At 46.1% G+C, this 23,864-nt stretch overlaps 1 protein-coding gene across 3 annotated transcripts in view; it reads right to left on the bottom strand.

Annotated features, from left to right (window-relative positions):
- Window positions 1-23,864, bottom strand: part of LOC144781059 (uncharacterized) — a 376,284-nt gene that overhangs the window by 218,553 nt on the left and 133,867 nt on the right. For all 3 annotated transcript variants that reach the window (XM_078659688.1, XM_078659690.1, XM_078659689.1), the window contains exon 2: window positions 10,674-11,435. In XM_078659688.1, the coding sequence (XP_078515814.1) occupies window positions 10,674-11,418 (745 nt within the window). In that variant the 5' untranslated portion in view covers window positions 11,419-11,435. The remainder of the gene's footprint in view (window positions 1-10,673; window positions 11,436-23,864) is intronic.

Genomic DNA, 23,864 nt, shown 5'->3' with positions numbered 1-23,864 from the left:
TGCAACTGTGCAACGCAAAGGCCTCTCTAGCACTGCGCAGTGGCCTCTGTAGTGTACAATATATGCACTGCCTCTCTGGCAGCATGCCGTGGATCTGGCACTGTGAAGTCAGTGGATGATAGGTGGAACTCGCTGGTGGTGCAGTCTGATGCTGGCGTTGGCACCAGGCATTGTAGCTATTGCTAGAGTTTGGGGCATTCAGTCAGTCAGTCGGTCGGTCGGTGCTCGGGCTGCACAGATCCATCTACTGCAAACTGGGGGTATACGGGGCTGGGGTCGCGAGCCTCATTCCCTCACCCTCGCCACCGCCGGGTTCAGGCTCAACACAACAAACCGGCAGCTCCGAGCGCGCGTACGCGGGTGCGGTCCATCACGCTCGTGCCCGACGACCTGGATCACGCGCTTCAGCAGAAGCTACGCGGGCGCATGCTGGAGGCGGAACACAGAATTGGCTGAATTACCTGGCCGTGGTGATTTGAAAGCGGCATTTAAAATAACGCGCCTAGTTGGTATAGAGCTTGTAGGTCTCACCTCTGTTCCTTTGTATATGCACTGTATCTGTAGAAGAAATAACCTCCTGTTGTGATTGCAGCGTACGGTCTAATGCAAGGATGGTTCCCGTCTTTCCTTTTTCCTACTATTGATGGTACAGACCGTCCCGAATATAGCCTGGATCCCCTGACAGTTCACCACTCTTACTGTAACAAGCGAGCTCAGCCATCACACCACCACGTTTCTCCGAGGCATTAGCAGGAATGCCTCGGAGAAAGCACGGTCATTTTCGCATTTGGGGACGTGGTTTTCTTTCTCTCCTCTTCCCATTGGCTGGAATGTAAAATTCCAGACAATGGGAAGAGGAGAGAAAGAATACAAGAAAGAAGCGAAAAAAGATGCCCCCGAATCCGAAAAAGACAGGGCTTGCACGGAGTGACGCCACTCTCCTCCAATGGCTGGCCTCCGTTTAGGAAGCCAGCCAATGGAGAATAGGGGCGAGTTCAAGCCCCACTCTAGAAAACATTAAATCTCAGAGCGAGACTGCGCCAGCGCAGCCTACGGTCCGAGACCTAAACATCACCCTCCCTTAAAGATGCATCTCAACATTCTGAATTCAGGCATACTAAACTTTATTTTCATACCGGGTTCCCAGGGGTAGTAATGCTTAAAAGATGTTATAAGCAACCTTCCCATTCTATCCTATAGGAACAGATAGACTTACAATAGTGAAAAACGAATTTGGCAGTATTTCACTATCAGGACATGCCACACACACCAGGGCATGTCCTACATTTCACATACACTGCACCCTGCCCACAGGTGTACCTTGGGCCTACTTTAGGGGGTGACTCACATGTAAGAAAAGGGAAGGTTAGGGCCTGGCAAGTGGATGCACTTGCCAGGTCAACAAGGCAGTACAAAACTACACACAGACACTGCAGCGGCAGGTCTGAGTTACATTTACAGGCTGCTTATGTGGGTGGCAAAATCAGTGCTGTAGGGCCACTTGCAGCATTTGATTTACAAGCCCTGGGCAAACACAGTGCACTGTACTAGGGACTGACTAGTAAATCAAATATGTCAATCATGAAATCACTCATTTGTAACAACAATTTACAGGGAGCACTTGCACTTTGGCACTGAACAGCAGCGGCAAAGTGCCCAAAGCATCTAGACCAGCAAAAACAAAGTCCAACACACAGCAAAATAACAGGAGGCAAAGGCAAAAAATACAGGGGAGACCCACACCAATGGTGCCAGGTCTAACAGTCGCTTACATAGATTATAATTGGTCTACAAGGAAATTGTCAAGCCTAAGCATGGGTGGAAAAGACTGATAACATAGAGGACAATTTGCACACCTTGTCCTGTTTAATGGAGGATGCTGTTCGCCCAAAAGCATTGCCACTCTATGCGGAATGTATTGATTTTACTGGCACTTTCAACAACATCCTTAAAGACCAGCTATGGGCAAAGTTACACAGCTAAGTGATTTCCCATTGACTACTGAATGCAATTGAGTCAATCTACAGTGAGACATGGGTAAAAATCAAACTGACAACAAGTCCACTTCAGAGAAAATCCTTACAGATTAAGGTCTTCAGCAAGGATGTATCCTTGCACCCATGTTAGTTAATCTCTTTATGGCATATTTGGAAAGCAACATGATCAGCCCTAGATAATGTCCACCGCGATTGGTTTGTCAGCAGGTTTAAATACTCCAATATGCAGATGAGAAGATTATCCTAGACACTTAAATAGACTTACAGAGTTCTCTCAACCCCCTTGCTCAATACAGTAGCAACAATGTCATCAAAATCAACTTAACAAAAAGTGCTATTTGGCAGGGAATTAATTATAATAGGGTTTTGGTATTACGTTGAGGGAGTGCAATTGGAGAGAGTGAAAAGCTTTAAATTCCTGGGGGTGCACTTGGATGAAAGAGGCAGCAAATGAGCACAAGAAGAAGTTTTAAAGGTATGAACCAAGCATTTAGCGAGCACAATGGGGCAAGGAAAAGCTTGACCAGCCCAAATCTGCAAGATCTTCTAACACCTGTGGGCTGCAAAGTGATGCATGCTCTCTCTTATGGAGCTATAAGGTTTCAAGATTAATTATTTGAACTTTTGAACAAACAGCAATGCACACAATATAGACGTCTGTTTGCTCTACCAGACTGTACCAGCCAAGATCAACCTAGGCTGGAATTTAATCTCTCCAAGAAAAACCTGGTGTTGCATGCCAAATGGAGATCATACTATTAACAAGCATTTGCAATGCAATCGTCTAGCCTTTGGTACCTTATATGTATTTAGCTATGCAGCACATTAGCCTGGGTGCTGAAACATCTACTGTTCTTTAACATGGAGGGAAAGTAAGCACCAAACTGCATGACACACCAGGTATGGGAACACATGGAGAGAAATATTTCCTTTCAGCTGAAAATGTTAGTCCAAAGCTCTGTTTTTAATATAAAAGCAGGGCCTTTAGTGGCCGTATCACTGAAAATACAAGATTTAAAAAAAATTATATGGTCTACAGGAGCTTGTGAAAGACAATTTCTATAAACTGGAATCTAGAGAATGCTAAAGTGATTCTGGTATTTTACTGACCTCTGCTGGTCGTTTTCTATCAAGACAGTTAAATATAGGCAATTGAACAGAAAAAAAGTCTTTAAGCGTAAGCAGACAAGTCCTAGGGCTGAGGTCCAGAGCCCAGAAAGTACAGACAAATATAAGTATATACTAAAGTATATACAAGAAATCTCGAATGCTCGACCTAAAAACAGGGAAGACCAGTATATTGAAACAATTGCAAGGGAGGATAATACAGGAGCCGAACTTTGAATGGGGTACTTTCCTAAGCAAGTGCATCCAAATGCTGAATGCAGAAAACATTGTCAACACAGATTTTTCGACAAAGGCTATAGCGAAACTATTAATGAAGAACACAAACTCTCCATCGGTGGACCAAGACCTAAGGGAATAAGGGAACAAGTTGCATGGCAGTTTGGCTACCGACCTTACGCTGCTGGCTGCCTCCTAGATTACCTGAGCTTGGCACTTTCCATCAAGGGAAAAAATAGTCTCATGCGGTGGCAATGTGGTTTGATACCTCTTAGATGCTACTGGTATGGGTGCCAAAATGGAGATTTGAGTAAACAATGTAGATTATGCAGTAAATCAAAGGAATCACTGCTGCAAGTGATTTGCATCTGTGAGGCAGTAATACAGCTGAGGAAGTTTTGGCTATGACTAATGTTTTTGGCCCTGAACATTCGATCTTGTAGGGACACAATTCTCTGCTGACTTAGAGGTGAATTGTGCCTGCATTCTCTGCTGACTAAGAGGTGAATTAAGTCCTCTGTCAAGCCCGTTTCTACGGTATATGAAAGCAGTGGCAGAGCTATTCAACAGGCTGTCACCACTGACGTATAATTACAAGGAAAAAACATCTGAAAAACATGCTGCCCGAAAACCTGATACGCTTTATAACTTTTTGGTGCATCAAGTTTTTGTTGGTGAACTAAGCAGGAATTTTGTGCGTTTACCTGTTATGCACTTTAACATGATTGGTTTGGGGTAGGAAGGGGAAGTGTAATTGTACCACTAGTCAATTCAGGGATTCATAAGCACTTTTATCAGAATACTTGACTAGAGTGGGTGGTGTACACTAAGGGGATTTGTGCAACTCTCGCATTGAAGGATAATTAGGGCTTACAGAGGTTGGGGGCAATAATGAGAATTGTGCAATTTCAACTGAAGGATAATTCAGTGCAAGGTATGTTTTAGGCAGGCTTGTGTGAACAATGGAATAATGAGAAATGAACATTTTCTACAGTAATATAACAGTGACAAGCGTTTTGCTAGGCAGGCTCCAGTGAAATAATTGCAAAGTGTGCAATTTTTAGGTCTCCTGGCGTTTAACAGCGCGTCAGCGCTGTGTCCGCCAGGAGATCTTTTGTTACTGACTCTGCTTCCCAGGAGACAGCACCTGGCCGCGCACATTTCGCAAAAGGCGATCGGCGCAGGCCACGCACGCGCGAACGCGCTCGCCGTGGCTGTCTCCTGGGAAGCGCAAACATACACAGGCACACCTCCCCCTGCACGCATGCGCACACACATACACAAGCACACATACACGCACGGAGAGACATCCTCCCCTCCCCTCCGCCGTCGCATACACAGACACACGCACACATACAGGCATCCCCCCTTCCCCGCTCACCGGCACTCCGGACTTGTGCAGCCTCCGACCGCGGGGCTCTCCCTCGGGCATGGGAGCCCCGCGTCACCACTGCTCCTCCAGGCACTCCGTGGGCGCGGGCTTCACAAAACGGAAGTCCCGCCCCCACCATAGGTTTCGTTTTTAGTGCGCGCGCAGTTGCGTCCTCCTCCGTGTCAGCAGCAGACCTCATTTCAGCACTCCAGCCCACAGCAACAGGAAACCACGGACCATATGGTTTAAGTTTTTCACTCGCTCCGTTGTGCATCGAATACAGTGACTCGTAAAACAAGCACTTTCAGTGCGTAATTGCTTGCTTGACAGCTAAGATTGTACCTTAATATTAATTAAAAAATAACATTGAAAAAAAAATTATAAAAGCAAAAAGAAGAATATGAACCGTCTAAGCGTTTTACTCTGTAAAAAGCAGCTAAGATCTCTCTTGGCATTCGTTTGGTTGTGTGAAAACAATTGATTTCCTGCTGCTACGACCAAGGAGTATTCGCCCAGTTAAATGCAATTCACTTGAATGCGTTTTCGTGTACAAGTAGATTATTTAAAAAAATGGCAACTAAAGGAAACGGTTGTGTTCAATAAATGATACTCCATGGGGTGTGACTATGCAGCGTTTGCCCGCCATGCTTCTCCAAGTCAGAGCAGCCTTTCCAGTCACTGACAATCACAGCGCCCAGACCCACTTCTTTGCAAGGACTCTTGTTACCTCTTCCACCCCTCTGCCCCCGTAGGCTTCTTCTCCCACCCCCACCTGCCTATGTTTCATCTCCCCATCCCTCGTTCGTGTATGTGTGTAGTTCATCGGTGATGTCATACCCAGAGTTAGAAAAGCCAAGACCGGTGGCCGTCGCTTCTCGGTTCACACGGCAAAACATTGGAACCATCTGCCACGAAAACTCAGGACAGAACCTAACTACCTCCAGTTTAGAAAAACCCTAAAGACCCTCCTTTTCCCGCAGACATCATTTCATCAGACGGCTGAATCCCCTTGGAGAACAGGTTCAGCGCTGGGATGCTCTCTGAGTTACTACGCGCTTTACAAAACCATTAAATAAATAAATCACAGCTAGAGCCGAACGCCTGGCCCGCCATTGCTCGGACAGCCATCCTCTGAGGCACACAGCTTCTCCAGAGTAGCAGCACTCATGCCTGCCACGGGCCAATGATTAATGTGCAGAGAGTCTGCACCATCCCACAGGCACGTTTCGGAGTCACTGGTAGCAGTGTAGAAGCGCTTGTTGTCTCGGAGGGTGCAATGTCCACACCCAGACACTTGCATGGGCACAAAATCAACAAATATATTCTCAGTGGACCGCAGACAATGCAATTTACAATGTGTAACACGAGGGAAAGCTGTTACATACCCCCTCCTCTTACTATATGTTAGCCATCATAGCCTAGGATAACAGATGACCACATGTCTCCAAACACCAAGCGGTCCAGTTCCGATTTTTCATTTAACAACCAAATGCATTCTGGGACTTATAATTAATTTGAGTCAGGTTAATTTAAGTTGTATTTTGTATTTTTTGTTGCATTTGTAAGTAATTGTGAATGTTTTTGATATTGATGATATGTGTACGTATAAACTGCTTACGTCGTTTCCTAATGGAAATATTTATTTTATGTTGATACAAGTAAATCATGTGCACATTCTAAAATGGCGCACAGTATGTGGTCGAGGCCATTGTAACGGCTGAAACGCGTTGTGGTGACTAAGTTGAATAAATTAATTTGCACTCAGCCTCTACTGCATCGGAGCTTATCTTGAATAAGACAGAATTATTAAATGTTTAACAGAGCTACTGGAGATGTAGTCCGAAGCACCCCTTTGTTATGGAACCAATGACTGTAGTTGGAGGATATCTCATGAGCTATTTAGATCCCTTCAGTCTGAGCAGTAAGATGCAAGTTCCAAGTCCACTTTTCCAGTCCGCTTCGCTACTGTGTAGCAGGTATACTAGCGGCTCCATGGCAAGTGAAAAACAAGCATTTTTTTTATATAGCACGAACTTGAGAACTGTCTAACAAAAAGCAGCCAGCTTGCCTTACTCTGACTGCGCTCCCTCTGGCTGCAGCTCGCAGAGCCCGGCTGGGAGGGTGAGCATTACAAGGTGTTACAAGTCGTGGCTTCCACGATTTGCTGCAACAATAGCCTCTCTCTGGGCCACATGGTCATGCAGCAATGAATCAGTGAGTGAAAAAAACAAACACTGGGATCCATCTGGACCCAGCCTCACATGGACCATCGTCTGTTGTTGTCTCGAACCAGTGACCACACACTATAGACAGCGAATGCCGCTCTGGCAGTGGTAGGTCTTGGTTTTCTTTTCATATTGTCAAATGCCACCCTCACAGTGTTCGGGTGGGGAGAGGTCGAGCTGGCAGGCAGTGGGCATGGTGCACAAGATGCTTTCCCCTTTTTGCAGCTGGCCTCCCTGGTACTCCAGACAATTTCTGCGGTCCGGCCAGATTTATTGTGATTGACTGGAAGCCAACAACTTTGCCCTCGCCAGCAGCCATTGTCATGGCAGTCCCATTATTGGCCCGGAATGTATGAGAAGATGTAGGGGGTCCGGGGTTAGAAGTGTGGGGTGCAGCTCGCTGTGACACTTCTGCACGGGTATACCCACTAACCTATCCCCCTGTGCCTACAAGCCTCACTTTAGTAACCCCAGTGACTTCCTTGGTGCTTCAGCAGGCGTTATAGCCCCCGCCCACTCCCCCCACCCCGGGCAGTGGCTGCAGATCTCACCTCCAATAATCCCCACTTCTGAGGTCCGCTAGTTACACGGACAGATGCTGGACGCTGCGGAGAAGTGTGGAGGCATCGAGGCGGCTCAAGGACGCAATTGCAGCAGTGAAGAGATCCAGGCCACACTCGATGGAAGCTGAGGGAACAACGACCTTCCACTATCAGGTAGTAAGTGCAACAACAGGTCCAAACTTTCAAGGTATTGCATCCGGGGTGCACAATGGGGACAGGGAACTTTGGGACACTACCGCGGAACTGCACTTTTCACTGGGCTCTAGTTTACTGATGAACAAGAATGTATACAATTACTAGATGCACATCTTATGTACTGATTAGTGTGTAAAGCTTACTTAGTAAATATCTAATTTATTTTTCCTCGTAGGTGTTGTACTAAATTATCGTTATGTTCCCACTGCAGGAAGCAGTATTAAATGCAGTTCATAGGGGTTTCTATCATTTCATGATTTACTTGTGTTATTTGTCGTGCGAGAACCAGGTGAGAGACATTGTTTCAGCAGTCCCTGAGTGCAGAGTAGTGAGTGCAGAGTAGTAAGTAGTGAGTGCAGAGTAGTAAGTAGTGAGTGCAGAGTAGTGAGTAGTGAGTGCAGAGTAGTGAGAGTAGTGAGTGCAGAGTAGTGAGAGTAGTGAGTGCAGAGTAGTGAGTGCAGAGTAGTGAGTAGTGAGTGCAGAGTAGTGAGTGCAAAGTAGTGAGTAGTGAGTGCAAAGTAGTGAGTAGTGAGTGCAAAGTAGTGAGTAGTGAGTGCAAAGTAGTGAGTAGTGAGTGCAAAGTAGTGAATAGTGAGTGCAGAGTAGTGAGTGCAGAGTAGTGAGTGCAGAGTAGTGAGTGCAGAGTAGTGAGTGCAGAGCAGTGAGCTGCCTCAAGTGAAGTACTCTGGTACCCAAGGATGACTAGCAAACAATATTATTCACAACGTTGCTTACTATTCAGCAACATTTGACAGTTTGCAAATCATCTTTATACAACAATTCAGAGTTTGATAACAAATTAATGTAACACATTGTAATATACAATGCCAATAGCTCAAACTTTAATGATGGGAGACCTATTGCATTGTAAATGCTTGTTAGTATAGAGGTGGATCTGCTAATTTAGATTTATGTTGACCAAGAATCTGAATAGGAACTGACCAATTTTTAATTGACGGTTTTCCTTTTTTTAGTAAAGTGGGCTGTGTGCAATTGGGGGAACTATGTTCTTTTTACTGAAGGAGAACTAGTGTAACTGAAATGTGATGAAAAGACCGGATTCCATGATTTTTTCTTACAAAGGAAATGGGTAAATAAGGTTATTGGGTGGAGGGGGTTGTGAGGTGGATATATATTTTGGCTGTCCTGATTTTAACTAATCGAACAGTTTAATTACATAAAAATGAATGGAAGATGGTGCATAATACATACTATGGCCAATTTAATATTTAGCTCTGTAGGTAGCGCGGAACGTCCGTGCCACAAAGGAGTTGCACAGCCGTATGAACAAATGTAAATGATATTCACACGTATTCCATATTTTCACCAGATTCATCCAATTTTTATTCCAAAGTTTACTCGTTTTTTTCATTTTTTTCACCATCACGTCAAAGACAAAGTTTTCATGTTTTATGCGTCTTAATACTCTGAGTGCCCATCCGGGCTTAATCGCAGGCTTTAACTTAAAACTTCATAGTTCCAGAACATTCCATTCTACCCAATGCATTTCGGTCTGCACGACCTTCTTCGGGGGTATCTATAATATTAAAAGCATATTTTAATAAACGCTCCATTTGCACGAAACTGCTACAACTGACAATTCGCCAGTAGCCTGCGATTAAGCCCGGATGGGCACTCAGAGTATTAAGACGCATAAAACATGAAAACTTTATGTCTTTGACGTGATGGTGAAAAACATGAAAAAAACGAGTAAATTTTGGAATAAAACTTGGAATAAAAATTGGATGAATCTGGTGAAAATATGGAATACGTGTGAATATCATTTACATTTGTGCATACGGCTGTACAACTCCTTTGTGGCACGGACGTTCCGCGCTACCTACAGAGCTGTTTACCTCAGATGCTTGTTTGGGATGGAGCATCACGGAGTGCTGCACGCCAAAATGGAAAAAACATTAAAAGAAAAATGAAGTTTGAAAAGGCAAAAGAAGGTGTGCTTCAAGTCTAATTACAGTGCAATTTAATATTTAGTCATGCCATTCAGCCTTTGCAACGCATCCACACTACCTTTGAGCCCAACCAAATGTATTCATGGTGGTATAGTTATGACATCTTGCTCTATTTCCATGCAACTGAAGAACATCTATGATAAGTGTTGAACGTACTCTCTCTTCCCTGTTTCCCCCACTTTGCTATTGTCAATACCAAGTTTCACTTTGATGTTGGCATAGGGACTCGAGGGGAGGGATTTCTGGTGGGTCCATGAGTTCATAACCCGACAAACTCTCTCGCTCTTCCAATCCAGCTGAAAACCGAGCCTGTTCTACTCCTAATGACAGCGAATTAGCACAAGAGTGTTTCACAGCAATGAACAGTCACTGATCTAGCACTGAGCTGTTGGCAAGCACTAAGGGCCTGATTTAGATTTCAGCAGACGGGTTACTCAGCCACAGTGGTGACGATATCCAGTCTGCTGAAATATCAATCTCATAGGATTTTATGGGATTTAAATTTTGCCGGACGGAATATTCGTCACAGTTGTAAAGGATTACCCCCATCCGCGGAAATCTAAATCAGGCGCTAGGTCCCTGTCATTTGCACCTCTCAGATTCAAGACACACCGCGGTGAAGGTTAAGGCTAGCTGGCACTAGCTCACTCTTCTTCACAGTCACCGCACACTTCCTAGGTTTTTTGTGAATGATGGCAGGAAGTGCCAAATGAGCGAGTATGAGGTAACTATGTGTTGAGGAGGTAAAAATGTTAACATGTCTTTATTTCACATCCCTCTTCAAGATATTTCACTCTTATCTAACTGTGCACATTTATGCTGCAGATGCTAATCCACTTCACTTATTATTGCTCATGATGGCGATCAATCAATATTGGTATTTTCTTTTATTTGAAACTCGGTTGTAAAACTTTGGTGGCTAGCATAAGTATTTTGGATTGTTCTCGAGTACTATTGCATTTATTTTCAACTACTGTATATGTGAAAGTAAACGAATCAATACTCACCCCCTGGATGTCCTTCAAATATTTCCGGTGGGCTGAAGCAGAATGACATTGACTCATTACTCATATTCTGAGCTGAAAGAGAAAGTTCTTTAAGCTTTGGCAACTGGAACAAAACGTGTCTCAAAGCGTTCTTGGGAACAAACCCATCTTTGCTATGAATCGTCAGAGCGATAAGATTATGTAGTTGACATATCCCAGCCAATGCAGTAGAACTGCTCAGTGTTAATTTGCATAACCACAAGTGGGTCAGCTGCTGAAAATGGCAAACCCCACTCACTAGTTTTTCATCCTCAAGCCCTGTGCAGTTGGTTAGATGCAGTCTCTGTAGATTTGTAAGGGGCTTCATAGCTTTGATTGCCTCGTCTGTCAAGCAGGAATAGACAGTTATCTTTAGAAGGTCAGGCAGGGTTTCAATGAACCTTTTCCAATGATAAAGTTTTAAACGGTCCACTTCTACTGAACATACTCTCCTTGTCTGAAGCATTTTCAAAAAAATTACATTAAAAACCCCTAGCTCTCTGAAGACAAATACGCTATTTTTCCATAGAGCATGGTGGTCTATCAGGATCCTGAAATGAGTGCATGTCACACGAATATTAACCTTGTCGGTTGGCGAGAGATACATAAATATCTTTAGAAATATTTCCTGGGGCAACAGCAACCAATTAACAGGCAGCACAAACTTCTTCTGATCTCTTCTGCACCTCCCGACTTCCTCTGCACCTCTGCACCTCTTTACTTCCATTGCTCTCTGTTAGAACACTGTGGAAACGGAGAAATGTCAAATTAACCAAATTACACTTCTCGGTGCAAATAACTACAAGGAAAAACAGATGCTGCAACCCTTACGGTAGAAAGTCATTGTAGAGCAAGTAACTACATTTGGAATAAGTAAACTACAGACACTACATAGGGAGTCTCCACATAAGGAGTACCTTACATCACATCCCAACTTCATAGGTAAGTTTTTTTTTAAATATATATATATATTGTGTAAATATACTTATTTTTATACATATAAAACATAATTAAAATACATTTTTATAAATATTTTGATTTACCATTTTTAATACTTAAATAAAAGTTAAGAGTAAATATTTATATGATGTGCAAATATCTATGGCTGTATATGTATGCCAGCGTATTGTTCAAATATTACTAGCATTTTCATTACAGAAAATTTACTTTTAATCAATCACTTGATTTCACAAAACTTTACTGCAAATTAATTCCGATTACACTCACAATCCAGACCAAGCTTCCCACCGAAGGATCAGGAAGACCGTCTACACTCTATCTTCCGCACTTGACCATATTGTATCATTAATGAGCAAAATAAATCACATGACTTCATTTCATTGTACTTCAGGTCCCTTGTGTGCAATAATTGTGGGCATATAACAAGCACTACATTTTTACATTTTAAAACCAGCTGAACTTGTCAGAGTTTCAATGTTATGAGTCTCTTTCTCAAAGATATTTACATGTATAAATAAGACTTACATGCACAAAAGTTGGTTTTGCACTCTTGAAAAATGTATATGCATGAAGAATTTCACATGAACCAGTGTTCTCCATAAGGCAGGAAGTAGGTGGTTAGTGGAAATTTCAGAGCTGGAAAGTCCTTCATGTAGATGGACGCCCATAATGTTGCATGTTTGATGGTGTTCACCAACTCCTCTCCAACCCTTCTGTAATAAAGACGTTTGACTCCGTTTAGTATTAACAGTATAAGTATTTATTCGGAGCGCCGGGGCTGCGTGACTGCTCTTGCGGTCGGCGCCAGCAAAACAACATGGCCGCCTTCCGCTTCCTGCCTAGCTGCTTCCTGTTCCGTCTCCGGAACAACTAGACCGCTACCACATATCTCCCCCCTTTTAATCACACAACAATTTACAATGTCTTACTTCTAGTCCATTACGAAATCTTTGAATCTCTCCGGCACCTTGGTTCTTCTTCCTACACGAGTCTCCATTCTCTCTTCCTTCCTCTCACCTTCCATCATACCTTTATCTCTTAGTTCTCTATTGCTTTCCTCTTCTCTGTCTCTCTCTCTCTTCTCACCACTTCCTTCTCTTCTGTTTCCTTCTCTTGTTGGCTTCCCCCTTTCTCTTCCTTCACCTGCAGATCTCCCATCAGCCGCATCGACGTTCTCTCCTTGTCTCTCACCACTTCCTCCGACATTCTCTTCCTGTCTCACACTCACTTCACCTTCTCCTTCTTCAATGACCTGTTCCGATCCTTCTTCTATCTCCTCCTCCCATTTCATTATCTTGCTGCACCTGGCCATTCTGTCCATAGACCATACCTTTCCGTCGCTCAGCAGTGCAGATCGGGAGTATGGCTCCACTACTTTGAGGGGTGGAGAAAACTTACTTTCCCCTTTCTTCTTCTTGATGGCGAGTTTAACCCTCACCCACTCTCCTTTGTCCAATTCCGTACTGCGCGTGTTCCTCCTTTTGTTGTAATGCACAGTGTATATGTCCTGTGCTCTCTCCAGGTTCTTTCTCACCACCGCTGGTGACCACTTGCTCTGCACCACCAATTTCTTCCAGGCCGCATTGTCTTTGGTGAATGCTTCCCTGCCTCTTAAGATCTTGAAGGGGCTATATCCCGTACTTCCGGGTGTAATGCGATATGCCCAAATCATTTTCTCCAACTCTCTTTCCCAATCTAGGCCATCTTCAATAGCTGCTTGTATGGTGCCCATTATCACCCGGTTGAAGCGCTCCACCTGTCCATTTCCAGCGGGGTGGTAGATCGGGGAGTGTTTCACTTCAATGCCATTCCTGCTGGTGAAGGCGATCCACTTCTCAGACGTGAACTGGGGACCATTGTCGCAGGTGATGATCCTTGGGATGCCCTCGCTGACGAACGTGGTGCGCAGGAAACGTATCACCGCCTCAGTGTCCACCTGTTCCAATACTTGCAGCTCCGGCCACTTGGAATACTTATCAATTGCCACTAGTACATACTTCGGAGTACCCTCTTTGTCCAGGACTGGCCCCATTATGTCCACCGATAACATTTCCCATGGACCTTCCGGAATAGGAAATCTTCCCAATGGCGGCCTGAGCATGCTTTGAGATTTGTCAGCCCTGGCACAGGACTCACAGTTGCGCACGTGCCGTTCAACTTGTGCATCAATGGCAGGCCACCAGTATGCCTGTCTGGCCAACGCTTTAGTCTTTGTGATCCCTTGGTGCCCTTCATGGAGTAAGGACATCAGCCGTTCCAATATGCTCTGGGGTGGTACCACCTTGTCACCACGGAGTAGGAACACAGGGTTGTCCGCTATAGACAGCTCCTCCCGAACTTCCCAGTACCTTTTCAACTCCTCCTTCAAATGTCTCTTCTCAGGCCAGCCATGTGTCACGTAGCCTTTCACTGCTTCCAGATCCGTGTCTTCTTTGTAGGCACTTTCCCAGTCTTGGGCACTTATTACTTCCTCAGTGTCCTGAATGGTTGCTACCATATATCCTTCCCATTCATTCTTTTCCTCATTCTGTGCCTCGTCCATGGCCGCCGCCCTGCTCAGAAAGTCAGCCACTTTGTTCTGTGGCCCCGGTATGTGTTCAACATCATAGACAAAGTCCAATAATCGGAGGGTCATCTTGGCGATTCTGGGTGTGGCGTGATCATGTCCGCTCGACGTCAGGACGCGAACTAATGGCTTGTGGTCCGTTTTGACAAGGAACTTGGCTCCCCATAGATACTGCCTGAATTTCTCCACTGCCCAGACTACAGCCAGCATTTCCTTCTCCACCACGCTGAACTTCTCCTCACTAGGCGTCAACGAACGGGAGGCAAAGCTGACCGTAGACATCACACCTGAATCCTCCCTCTGCATCAGGACTGCCCCTAGGCCTCGGTCACTTGCGTCCGTGGTGAGAACGGAATCAGCTCTGGGATCGAAGCCCTTGAGGGGAATTGCAGTGCTCATTTCTCGTTTGAGTGCATCGAACTCTGCTTGCTCTTCCTTACTCCACTGGAACCTGTTTCTATCCTTAAGCAGTTGTCTCATAAAGTGTGTCTTGGTCGCGAACTGTGGGATGAACTTGCTGTAATACTCAGCCATTCCTAAGAATGACCGAACATCCTCTTTCTTTTCTGGAGTGGGTGCCTCTTCGATGGCTCGGATGTTTGCCTTCTTGGGTGTTATTCCCTGTCCGCTAATCTCATGACCGAGATACGTGACAGACTGAACTCCCAAACTGCACTTGGACCATTCAGCCGTCAACCCATTATCCTGCAGCCTCTGTAGCACCTTGTGAAGCTTTGCGTTGTGATCATGCATTGATTTCCCCATCACTAAAATGTCATCTTGGAAGAAAAGGACATCCTTCAGGTCTTTCAACAGTTTGTGCATTATTTTCTGGAATACGGCCGCTGCCGAGGCAAGGCCGAACGGCATCCTCACAAACTCATAACACCCAAACGGCGTGATAAAGGAGGTGAGGTGTGTGCACGATGGGTGAAGCTTCACTTGATGGTAGGCAGATGATAGGTCCACCGTGGAAAACCATGTGACATCCTTAGTTTTTGCCAACATCTCATTGATGCGCGGAAGAGGGAATTTATCCACAACAATGTTCTTATTTAATTCTCTCAGGTCTACACATAGACGTACCTTGCCGTTGGGCTTCTGGGCAACGACCAGGGGAGATAGCCATTCCGCACTCTCAATCGCTCTGATGACGCCTGCCCTCTCCAGCCTTTCCAATTCCATTTGTACCGCCTCTCTGCTGCGGAACGGGATGTTCCTCACTTTGTGCACTACCGGCACCGCTCCTTCTTTGAGTTTGATGAGATGCGTGTATTTGCTCAGCTCACCAATCTGCCCGTTGAAGACTCTCGGATACGTTGCCCGCCACAACTGCACATTCTCCTTGACTTCCATGTCCATCAGTAGAATTTTCTCTATGCCACCCGGGTTGAGTTGAATTCCCAAAGCCCCCTGGTCTTTCCAACTTAGTACAGATGGGCCTTTCTCAGCAACATACAGTTTACATTGCGCCTGCCGGCCTCTAAATTCGAACATGAGTGGACAATAGCCCAGCATGGGAATCTTTTGTCCGGTGTACGTTACCGGTCTCACGTCCATGGGTAACAAAGTGTCTTTGAGAATGGGTGCGAAATCGTTCTCCCACACTCGTCTCTGGATTATAGATATAGGTGCTCCACTGTCCGCAATCATCTCCAGGGGTACTCCCCCTATGTGCATGTCTAGCCTGGGTCTATCCGTGTTGGAGCCATCCATTTCTAAAATCTGTACGTCGATGTAGAGGAATTCCTCCTCTTCCACTGCACTTTCCTGGTCGCTGGGATCCCCTCCTTGCTCTTGGTCCACCAGCCGCACCACCGCGCTCTTGGGCTTCCTACGACACACCTTCTCATAGTGTCCGAATATGTTGCAGTAGGAGCACTTGGCCCTGAAGGCGGGGCATGCCTTGTCGTTGCCCAAGTGAGAGCTGCTACCGCACCGGTAACACTGTGCTTTACCCGCTTTGTGCGTCCTGCCGTCCGACTGCGGTCTTGCATGGAACTCTGCTCTGCTACTTCCTTGGTTCCTCCTCGCATCACTCTGTTTCCATCGGTCATTTCTGTTGGGCGTCATCACTCTGCACACCGCTTGAGATTCTTGGGCTTCTCTCTTCGCCGCCTGAGCGCACCTCTTCGACAACTCGGCCTTCTTTACCATCGCCCAGATCTCCTTGAGGGGAGCGTCGCCGTTGACCCACAGCTTCTCCTGAATGTGAGAGCTGGTGGTATGCATAATTATTTGGTCCCTGACGAGTTCATCATGTAGGGCTCCAAACTTGCAGGTGATGGCCAACTTCTTCAGTGCAACCACATATTCGTCCACTGATTCTCCATTTTTCTGCTTTCTCTGAAAGAAATTGAACCTGTCAATTGCGACACACACCACTGGTCTGTAATGTGCGTCTAAATCCTCAATGGCGTGATCAAACACTTCCGCGTCCCCCGCCGTCCTCTCACCTTTCACAATGGTGTCGTAGATCCTGAGCCCTTCTGGGCCTAAATTGTGGAGCAAAATTTTCTTTTTTCTTTTGCTTGTGAATGGGGTGTCGCCCTCCTCTTCTAATGCCTCCAGGTAATTTAGGAAGTACCTCTTCCAGTCCTCCCATTTTCTCTCTGGTTCTCCGCTCTTCGTAAGAAATGGCACTAGCTGCGTGAGGGAATTGCTCGGGTTCGCCATGGTTGGTGCGTTCCTCCTTCCAGTAGATGCGGCGTTTGCCTGCCTGGTCGGACTGCCCGGAGCGTCCTGCTCCACTCCTTCGTCTCCCCCGTTCTCCTCTTCACTCTCCTCCACTAGCGTGCCCCTAGTGGTGTCGGATGTCGCCTGCCTTGCCCCTACCGCCCCTGGACGTGATGGGCCTGCTTTTTGCGCCAGCGTGTGTCACTCTGCCCGGGTACCTGGTCACCAGGTGATGTTCCTCCGCCGTGCGCAACACAGACGTGCCCTCCTGGTTGTCAGCAGTGGTCCCTCACTGTCCTTTGGTGCCCTCTGCTGTCTGGGCGTTTTTCTGGGCGTTTTTCCAGCTTGGTAGGGTGGTGCACTATGCTTGGCTGGCTGGCTGTTAGTTGCTTGGCATGGGGGTGTGGTGGTTCACCTTCGCGCCAAAACTTCACTGGTCCCAGCTCCTCTGCCACGCTCCGGAGCTTATTCTGTGTCTCACGCACAATGCGGGTGTAATTGCCGAGGTAGCGTGTGCTCGTGCGGGTCTTTAGAGATCCCGACTCGTCGCCATTGTAATAAAGACGTTTGACTCCGTTTAGTATTAACAGTATAAGTATTTATTCGGAGCGCCGGGGCTGCGTGACTGCTCTTGCGGTCGGCGCCAGCAAAACAACATGGCCGCCTTCCGCTTCCTGCCTAGCTGCTTCCTGTTCCGTCTCCGGAACAACTAGACCGCTACCACACCTTCCCACTCCGGAAAAGGTCAGACATTTACTGATGACAAGGCAGAGTCAAACTGTTCCCAGATTTGAAGGGAGCCCCGCTCCTTCTGGAAAAAAGACGAGGTTGTAGGGAATGGAGTTTCTTCATGAGGCAAAAATAATTTCCCCCAGGAGATAAGAAAAAAATAGCACCTGCTCAGCAAATGAGTGTATATTTGCTAAGAGTATGGCTGGAAACTTGCCGCTATGTATGGTTTCCAGGTCACCCCTGGAAACGCTCCTGATTTCCTGAATGACATAAATTGCAACCAGGCAAGGTTTGTGGGTGCACGTTTGGCTTTCTTAAAGACTAGGCCCCTAAAGTTATTCTTTTTTTTTTAATGTTCCGTGGCCACAGTGGTTTTACACTTCATTATTTTCTTTTGCAATTATAGGCATGCATCGAACATGTTTTTCTAAATGATGCCTCACAAAAATAGTATTTAAACTGGTCTTTCGAAAGTCGAAAAATAGTTTAGAAAAACTTTCTCCAAACGTCCTTATTTTTTTAAAGCGCAAATTATTTCTGTGGTTCATTTTATTTTGAAAACAGATAACTAATATTGCTTCCATTTTTCTACATCTATTTCATATACACAAGGAACATTCTGGGAGCCGTACATATATACACAACAGATTTTCATAATGGAGCCACTGTCCGCAATGAAAGCTCAACTTACAGCGTTTAGTTGTAACAGTCACCCTTGTAATAAGGGCTTTGCGTTAATAAAGGATTTGAATAACGTTTTGCAGTTCCTCTACGTACAGGAACATATTTGCCTGACTTTGCAGCAGACAAACCAGACTGTGGTACTGTGAACTGGCAGGCAGAGGGTGTATGCAATGAGCAAAATACACATGAATATTGTTTTCCTTGACCCTAAACATTACCTCTAGGGCATCGAGTCATATAAATTCCTCACCCCTGCAGTCTTCATTCCAACTTTTAGTAGGCATATTAGAACGGACAAAGGGTTAGATAGACAGTGGAAGGAGAAACTTGCATTGTAGGAACAAAAAAGTCGGTGTGGTGAGTAACTTGAACACTTGCATTTAGCGGTTTGTCCTGAAGTCTCGTAGGAAGATTTTAAGACCACTTAAATCTATTTTAAGTAGCTAGTATTTGTAACTTGAAAGGGCACGCGACATTAAGCTCACATCCATGGCTTATTGTTCAGAAAAGGTATGCACAAAAAGCCACTTTGAAGTAAACCTCTATAGACACATTTTTCTGCAATTGCTCTGAAGCCTTTCATTTAGGACATTACAAAATGCGGGAAGCAACCTAGCCAGGCTTCCGGTGTCTGCCGACCAGTCGTTGGCACATCACTCATGACAAAAAAAATTGTCAATCTTCTAAACAACTTTATTATTTCCAAATGAAAAACAAGCATTGGCATAGCCAATAGGTCTCCCCTTTGGGACCTTATAAGTGTTTAGCCACGCAACAGTTGCATGATACATAAGTGCTATTCAAAATATCACAGCTATGGGACGTCCGATGCAGGTCCAGATGAGTTTGGATGTAAATAGGACTATGCGAAAATGGGGCACAGCACATGCTCTCCAGGACTTATACTGGACACCCCTCTTGCAGATCAACACCTTTCCAAGTTCACCTGCTCCTCATGGTGTTATTCAGTTAGATCTATGCAGAATTGTTCCTATGTTATTGTTTAACTCTACTTGCATTGCTGATCTGGTATATCCTGAATTATTTATCCTGTATTACTTATTCTTCTACCTTGATTCCAATTCTTATAGCTGCGTCTGGTGGCTTAGTGGACTAATGTGTCCACTGTAGGGGCCTGTGTTTGATCTCATGGTCACAGGTTCAAACCTGGTGGGTCCTTCTGAAGTCTAAAAAATGTATACCATTGAGTTGGCTAACACTAAATATCTGTTACTCAGCGCCAAGATACCCTCTGCGGTGAACATGTGCTTTACAAATACTTATGTTTATACTATAGTGCTCTGTAATAGCAGCCAATAAGTGACATTTCGATGCTATATAAAAGTCCCTAAATAAAGACACCTTCAGTCTAAATGTATAGCATCACCATTGCTTCTCGCTATCAGCATGCACAGAATCTACAAACCACTAGGACACAGAACATGGCCACATCTCCCGAGGTCTGCCCATCTAAGAGCAACTGATGAAATCTGTTTTATATGGAAGTTTAAACTTTCCTGCACTGGAGGGTGCATCAGGCGCTGCTGCTGCGGCAGACATTCATTTACAAAAAATTAGATGCGCCGATAAAACATTAATATCATGAAAAACAATTTCAAGGATCAATGCAAACTCCCCGGGAGTCTTTGGCAGGGGACGTATGTTTAATAGAAAAAATGCAAATCAGCGGCCTAGTCCAAGGGGCGAAAATCAATGCCGGCAATCTATAGCTCCCTCCATCAGCAGTGAATGACAGGTATGTTTACCTCAGGGTCGGAACTCATTACAATTATGAGAAGAAAAAAACAACTGCAATATAGCATATGTACTCACGTTATGCACTTCATCCTTCTACTTTGGGCTTCTGGGCGCTATTTTAGGGCAAAAGTGGTCCAAAGCGAGACGAACTGCATGCTTGAAATCTGTAGAGCACTTTAGCCTCGCATCAGATTATAAAACAACAACAATAACTGGCAACTACATTAGAATGCGCTGCCCCGTGAGTACAGCGCTCCCCGGCTGCCGTCCAGCGATTACACAACAAGGGGAGATTTCACCCACTCCTCAGTTGATTCAAGGCTACAATGCGGCTCGTCACAGCCCATCTCCGGAAGATGCCTGGGATGCCTGCGGTAAGTTCCTCCGGTGCGCGCACCGCGTCAGCCACGTACCTCCGACTGCAATGTGCTGCAGGCCATGAGCCAATAAAATCTAAGGCGAAGGGCCCACGCTGGCCCTTTGCAGGGGCTGCCGTTGTAGCAGAAGTGTCAGCCGAGTGCTCCATGTGCTGCATGTCCGGCAGCGGCAGGACCGAGCTGGGTGAATGATTGCGCACCGGACACGGCAGAGTGGGCTCCGCTCCAAGGGGAGCCGACCCTCGCAGCCGCTCCGAGAGGTCCCGAAATGAGCTGTATTATACTGCTTAATTTACAGCAAGCCCCCTGTTCCTTACTGTTGACTTACACATAAATGCCTTGAGTGAGGGCTGTGGAAGGCCTCTCTTGCACGAACCGAGTGCACAGCGCACGACGAAGGCTACAGCGGTCTCGAGCCCTACGTAAGTCTGCTTACGTATCGCGCAGACTTCCATCACCGCACCCTACGCAGCCGGGAAGGAAGAAGAAAGGCTGGCAGAGTATTGCGTGCTGGCCTTTGATTGTCCAGAAGAAAAACAAGCATTACGCACAGGCGTGCGCAAGGGGGAGTGCGGCCGAGAACAGGCAGCGTTTCCCTTGCGGAGCGTGCGACTAAATGGCGCTGCACGCTTCCGCAAGGAAATCACCAAAACGTGCACGCGCTGCATTGAAAGCAATGCAACACGTGCACGCTTTTGCCTGGAAAGCTGCATTTATCTCAAGACGTCTCTTTACTATGCAGCGCATGCGCGATGCATAGGCGAGACCTAATGAGCCCTACTATTGAGACAGAAAAGTCCTCTACCCAACTCTATTGAGGTCTGGATCCCTTATGCATTAAGTAGTACGAGAGCGGTGGTCGCACTGTTAGATTTGAGGGTCTCTAGTTGGCACAGTTAGGTACGTGTGACAAATAGGGACCCTTGCCTGTAGTCAGGGTAAGGGGGTACACTCCTAAAATAACCCCTGCTCACCCCCTTGGTAGCTTGGCATGAGCAGACAGGCTGATCTCAGAGGCAGTGCGTAAAGCATTTGTGACCACATACAGTAATCCAGTGACAACACTACAGAAGGACACCACACCAGGTTTTATATCAAAAATAAGTATTCTTTATATAGATTTAACACAAGACCATAAACGACAAAAATCCACAATACTGTACTTAACTCCTTCCATGCTCATGACGAGCTCAGCTCGTCATGAAGCACACTGGAGCTGTGCTAATGACGAGCTGACCTTGTCATGAACAATGGGAAATCAGGGAATGCAGCACATGAGGAAAATATCTCTAGCAGCCAAGGTGCTAAAAATGGTAGTTTTCGCTTAGTTCAGTTGAGTTCTTAAGATGCGACACTTTGCGTCAATGTACCTTACGATGCGTTGCGCTTCCACAACGAAAGTGTTGCAGCGATGGAAATGCGTCAAAGTTCTGGTGCAAATAAATAAAGACGTGAAGATCTTCCAGATGCGGCACGCTTCTCCGATGATGCGAGAAGTCTCGGTTCGAGGCATCAACTGCAGCGGCGACACCCTTGTTCAGCGATGCGACGGCAACAGCTTCAACTGCGACACTCTTCTCCGACGTTGTGAGAGGCTGCCGCACAATGCGACAACTACAGCGGCGACATTCAAGATGCGACAGCAGCAGCTCCAACGGAGACGCGCTTCTCCGTGGATGCGAGGTGCTTTTCTTGTTGCGGGCAATACGACAGCTACAGCGCCGACATTCACGTAGCGACGGCAGCAGCAGCTACGGCGACACGCTTCCTCTTCGTTGCGAGATGCTTCTCTCGATGCGATGCAATACGACAGCTACAGAGCCGACATTCACGATGCGACGGCAGCAGCAGCGACACGCTTCTTCTTGTTGAGCCGCGCTTCCAGCTCCTTGCTATTATTTACAACAAGGGGTGGTGAGGGACAGAGTCTCTGAATTAAGCAGAATACTCTCACCCAGTCAAGAGATCAGGGCTAGATCCAACACCATTTTTTAGCTCATTGCACCATCCCAGTTTCAGAACCTGGCTGTATGCAAATTAGTCATATTTACAACAAGGGGTGGTGAGGGACAGAGTCTCTGAATTAAGCAGAATACTCTCACCCAGTCAAGAGATCAGGGCTAGATCCAACACCGTTTTTTAGCTCCTTGCGACACGCAGTCACTCAGAAGGCCCAAAACAGCAGCAGGTACTTCCCAAGGAACTCTGGGGGGCTGGGGGTTCAAGTCTGTTGTCCCTGAGACTTCAGCAGGAGGCAAGCTCATGTTGAAAATAAAGTACACAAAGTTCTTTCTCCTTTCTTTGGCAGTCAGGCAACCACTGCAGGCCAATCCCCCAAGCATCACTTCAGCTTAGGGATAGTCTCTCATCAGTTTCTTCAGGTTCCTCTCCTCAGCAAATGTTTCTTCTTGTAGTCCAAAAGTGATCACATTTCTTGGGATCAGGGTCAGGGTCTCAATATTTATACCCCAAAATCCTTTGTCCTCCGAGGGCAGAGGGGCCTTTGCCCAGTCCAAACCAGTTCTGGAGCACTCTGTTTACATGACTCCTCCTTTTCTTTGATGTTTCTGATGTTTCTGCCCTGCACTGTGAGACGCCCCACAGGAGGTAAAGCCAGCATTGTGGAGGGAAAGCACAGCATTGGAGCACTTTGTTGACAGGATTCCTTCTCTTCTTTCACTGTGCAGGGCAGAGACATCAGCCGCACACCAGGAGGTGGAGCCAGCATTGTGGAAGGCAGGCACAGCCCTATTCAAGGTTCAGGTGCAACTCCTCCCTCCCATCTGGATGCAGATCTCTCTATTCACCACTGGGCTGACTCATTCTGTCTCCTGGAATCCCCAGCCCTGTCACTCACAAACTCCACACAACCTAGCAGAGGCAGGCTTGGAAGGTGAGACAAGAAAATAGCTACTTTCTAAAAATGGTATTTTCAAACACAGAATGTTAAAACCAACTTCACTAAAAGATGTGTTTTATCATTCTGAGTTCAGGCATACTAAACTCGAATTTCTACCGTGTTCCCAGAGTCAATTAGGATTATAAGATGTAATAATCTCACTGCCCATTCTGGCCTATGGAGAACAGATAGCCTTGCAATAGTGAAAAACGAAAATGGATGTAATTCACTATTAGGACATGCCACACACACCAGGGCATGGCCTACCTTATACTTACAATGCAACCTGCCCTTGGGCCTACCATGGGGGTGTCCGACATGAAGAAAAGTGAAGGTTTAGGGAATGGCAAGTGGGTGCACTTGTCCAGTCAGCATGACAGTACCAGACTGCACACAGGCTCTGCAATGGCAAACCTTAGACACACTTTTACAGGCTGCTTCTGTGGGTGACACAACCAGTGCTGCAAGCTTACTAGCAGCATTTAGTTTACAAGCCCTGGGCACTCCTGGTGCACTGTACT

The sequence above is a fragment of the Lissotriton helveticus genome, chromosome 9 (genome assembly GCF_964261635.1).
Source record: "Lissotriton helveticus chromosome 9, aLisHel1.1, whole genome shotgun sequence".
Lineage (NCBI taxonomy): Eukaryota > Metazoa > Chordata > Amphibia > Caudata > Salamandridae > Lissotriton > Lissotriton helveticus.
The sequence above is the reverse complement of the archived record's forward strand: the minus strand, read 5'-3'. Positions and strand labels throughout refer to the sequence as shown.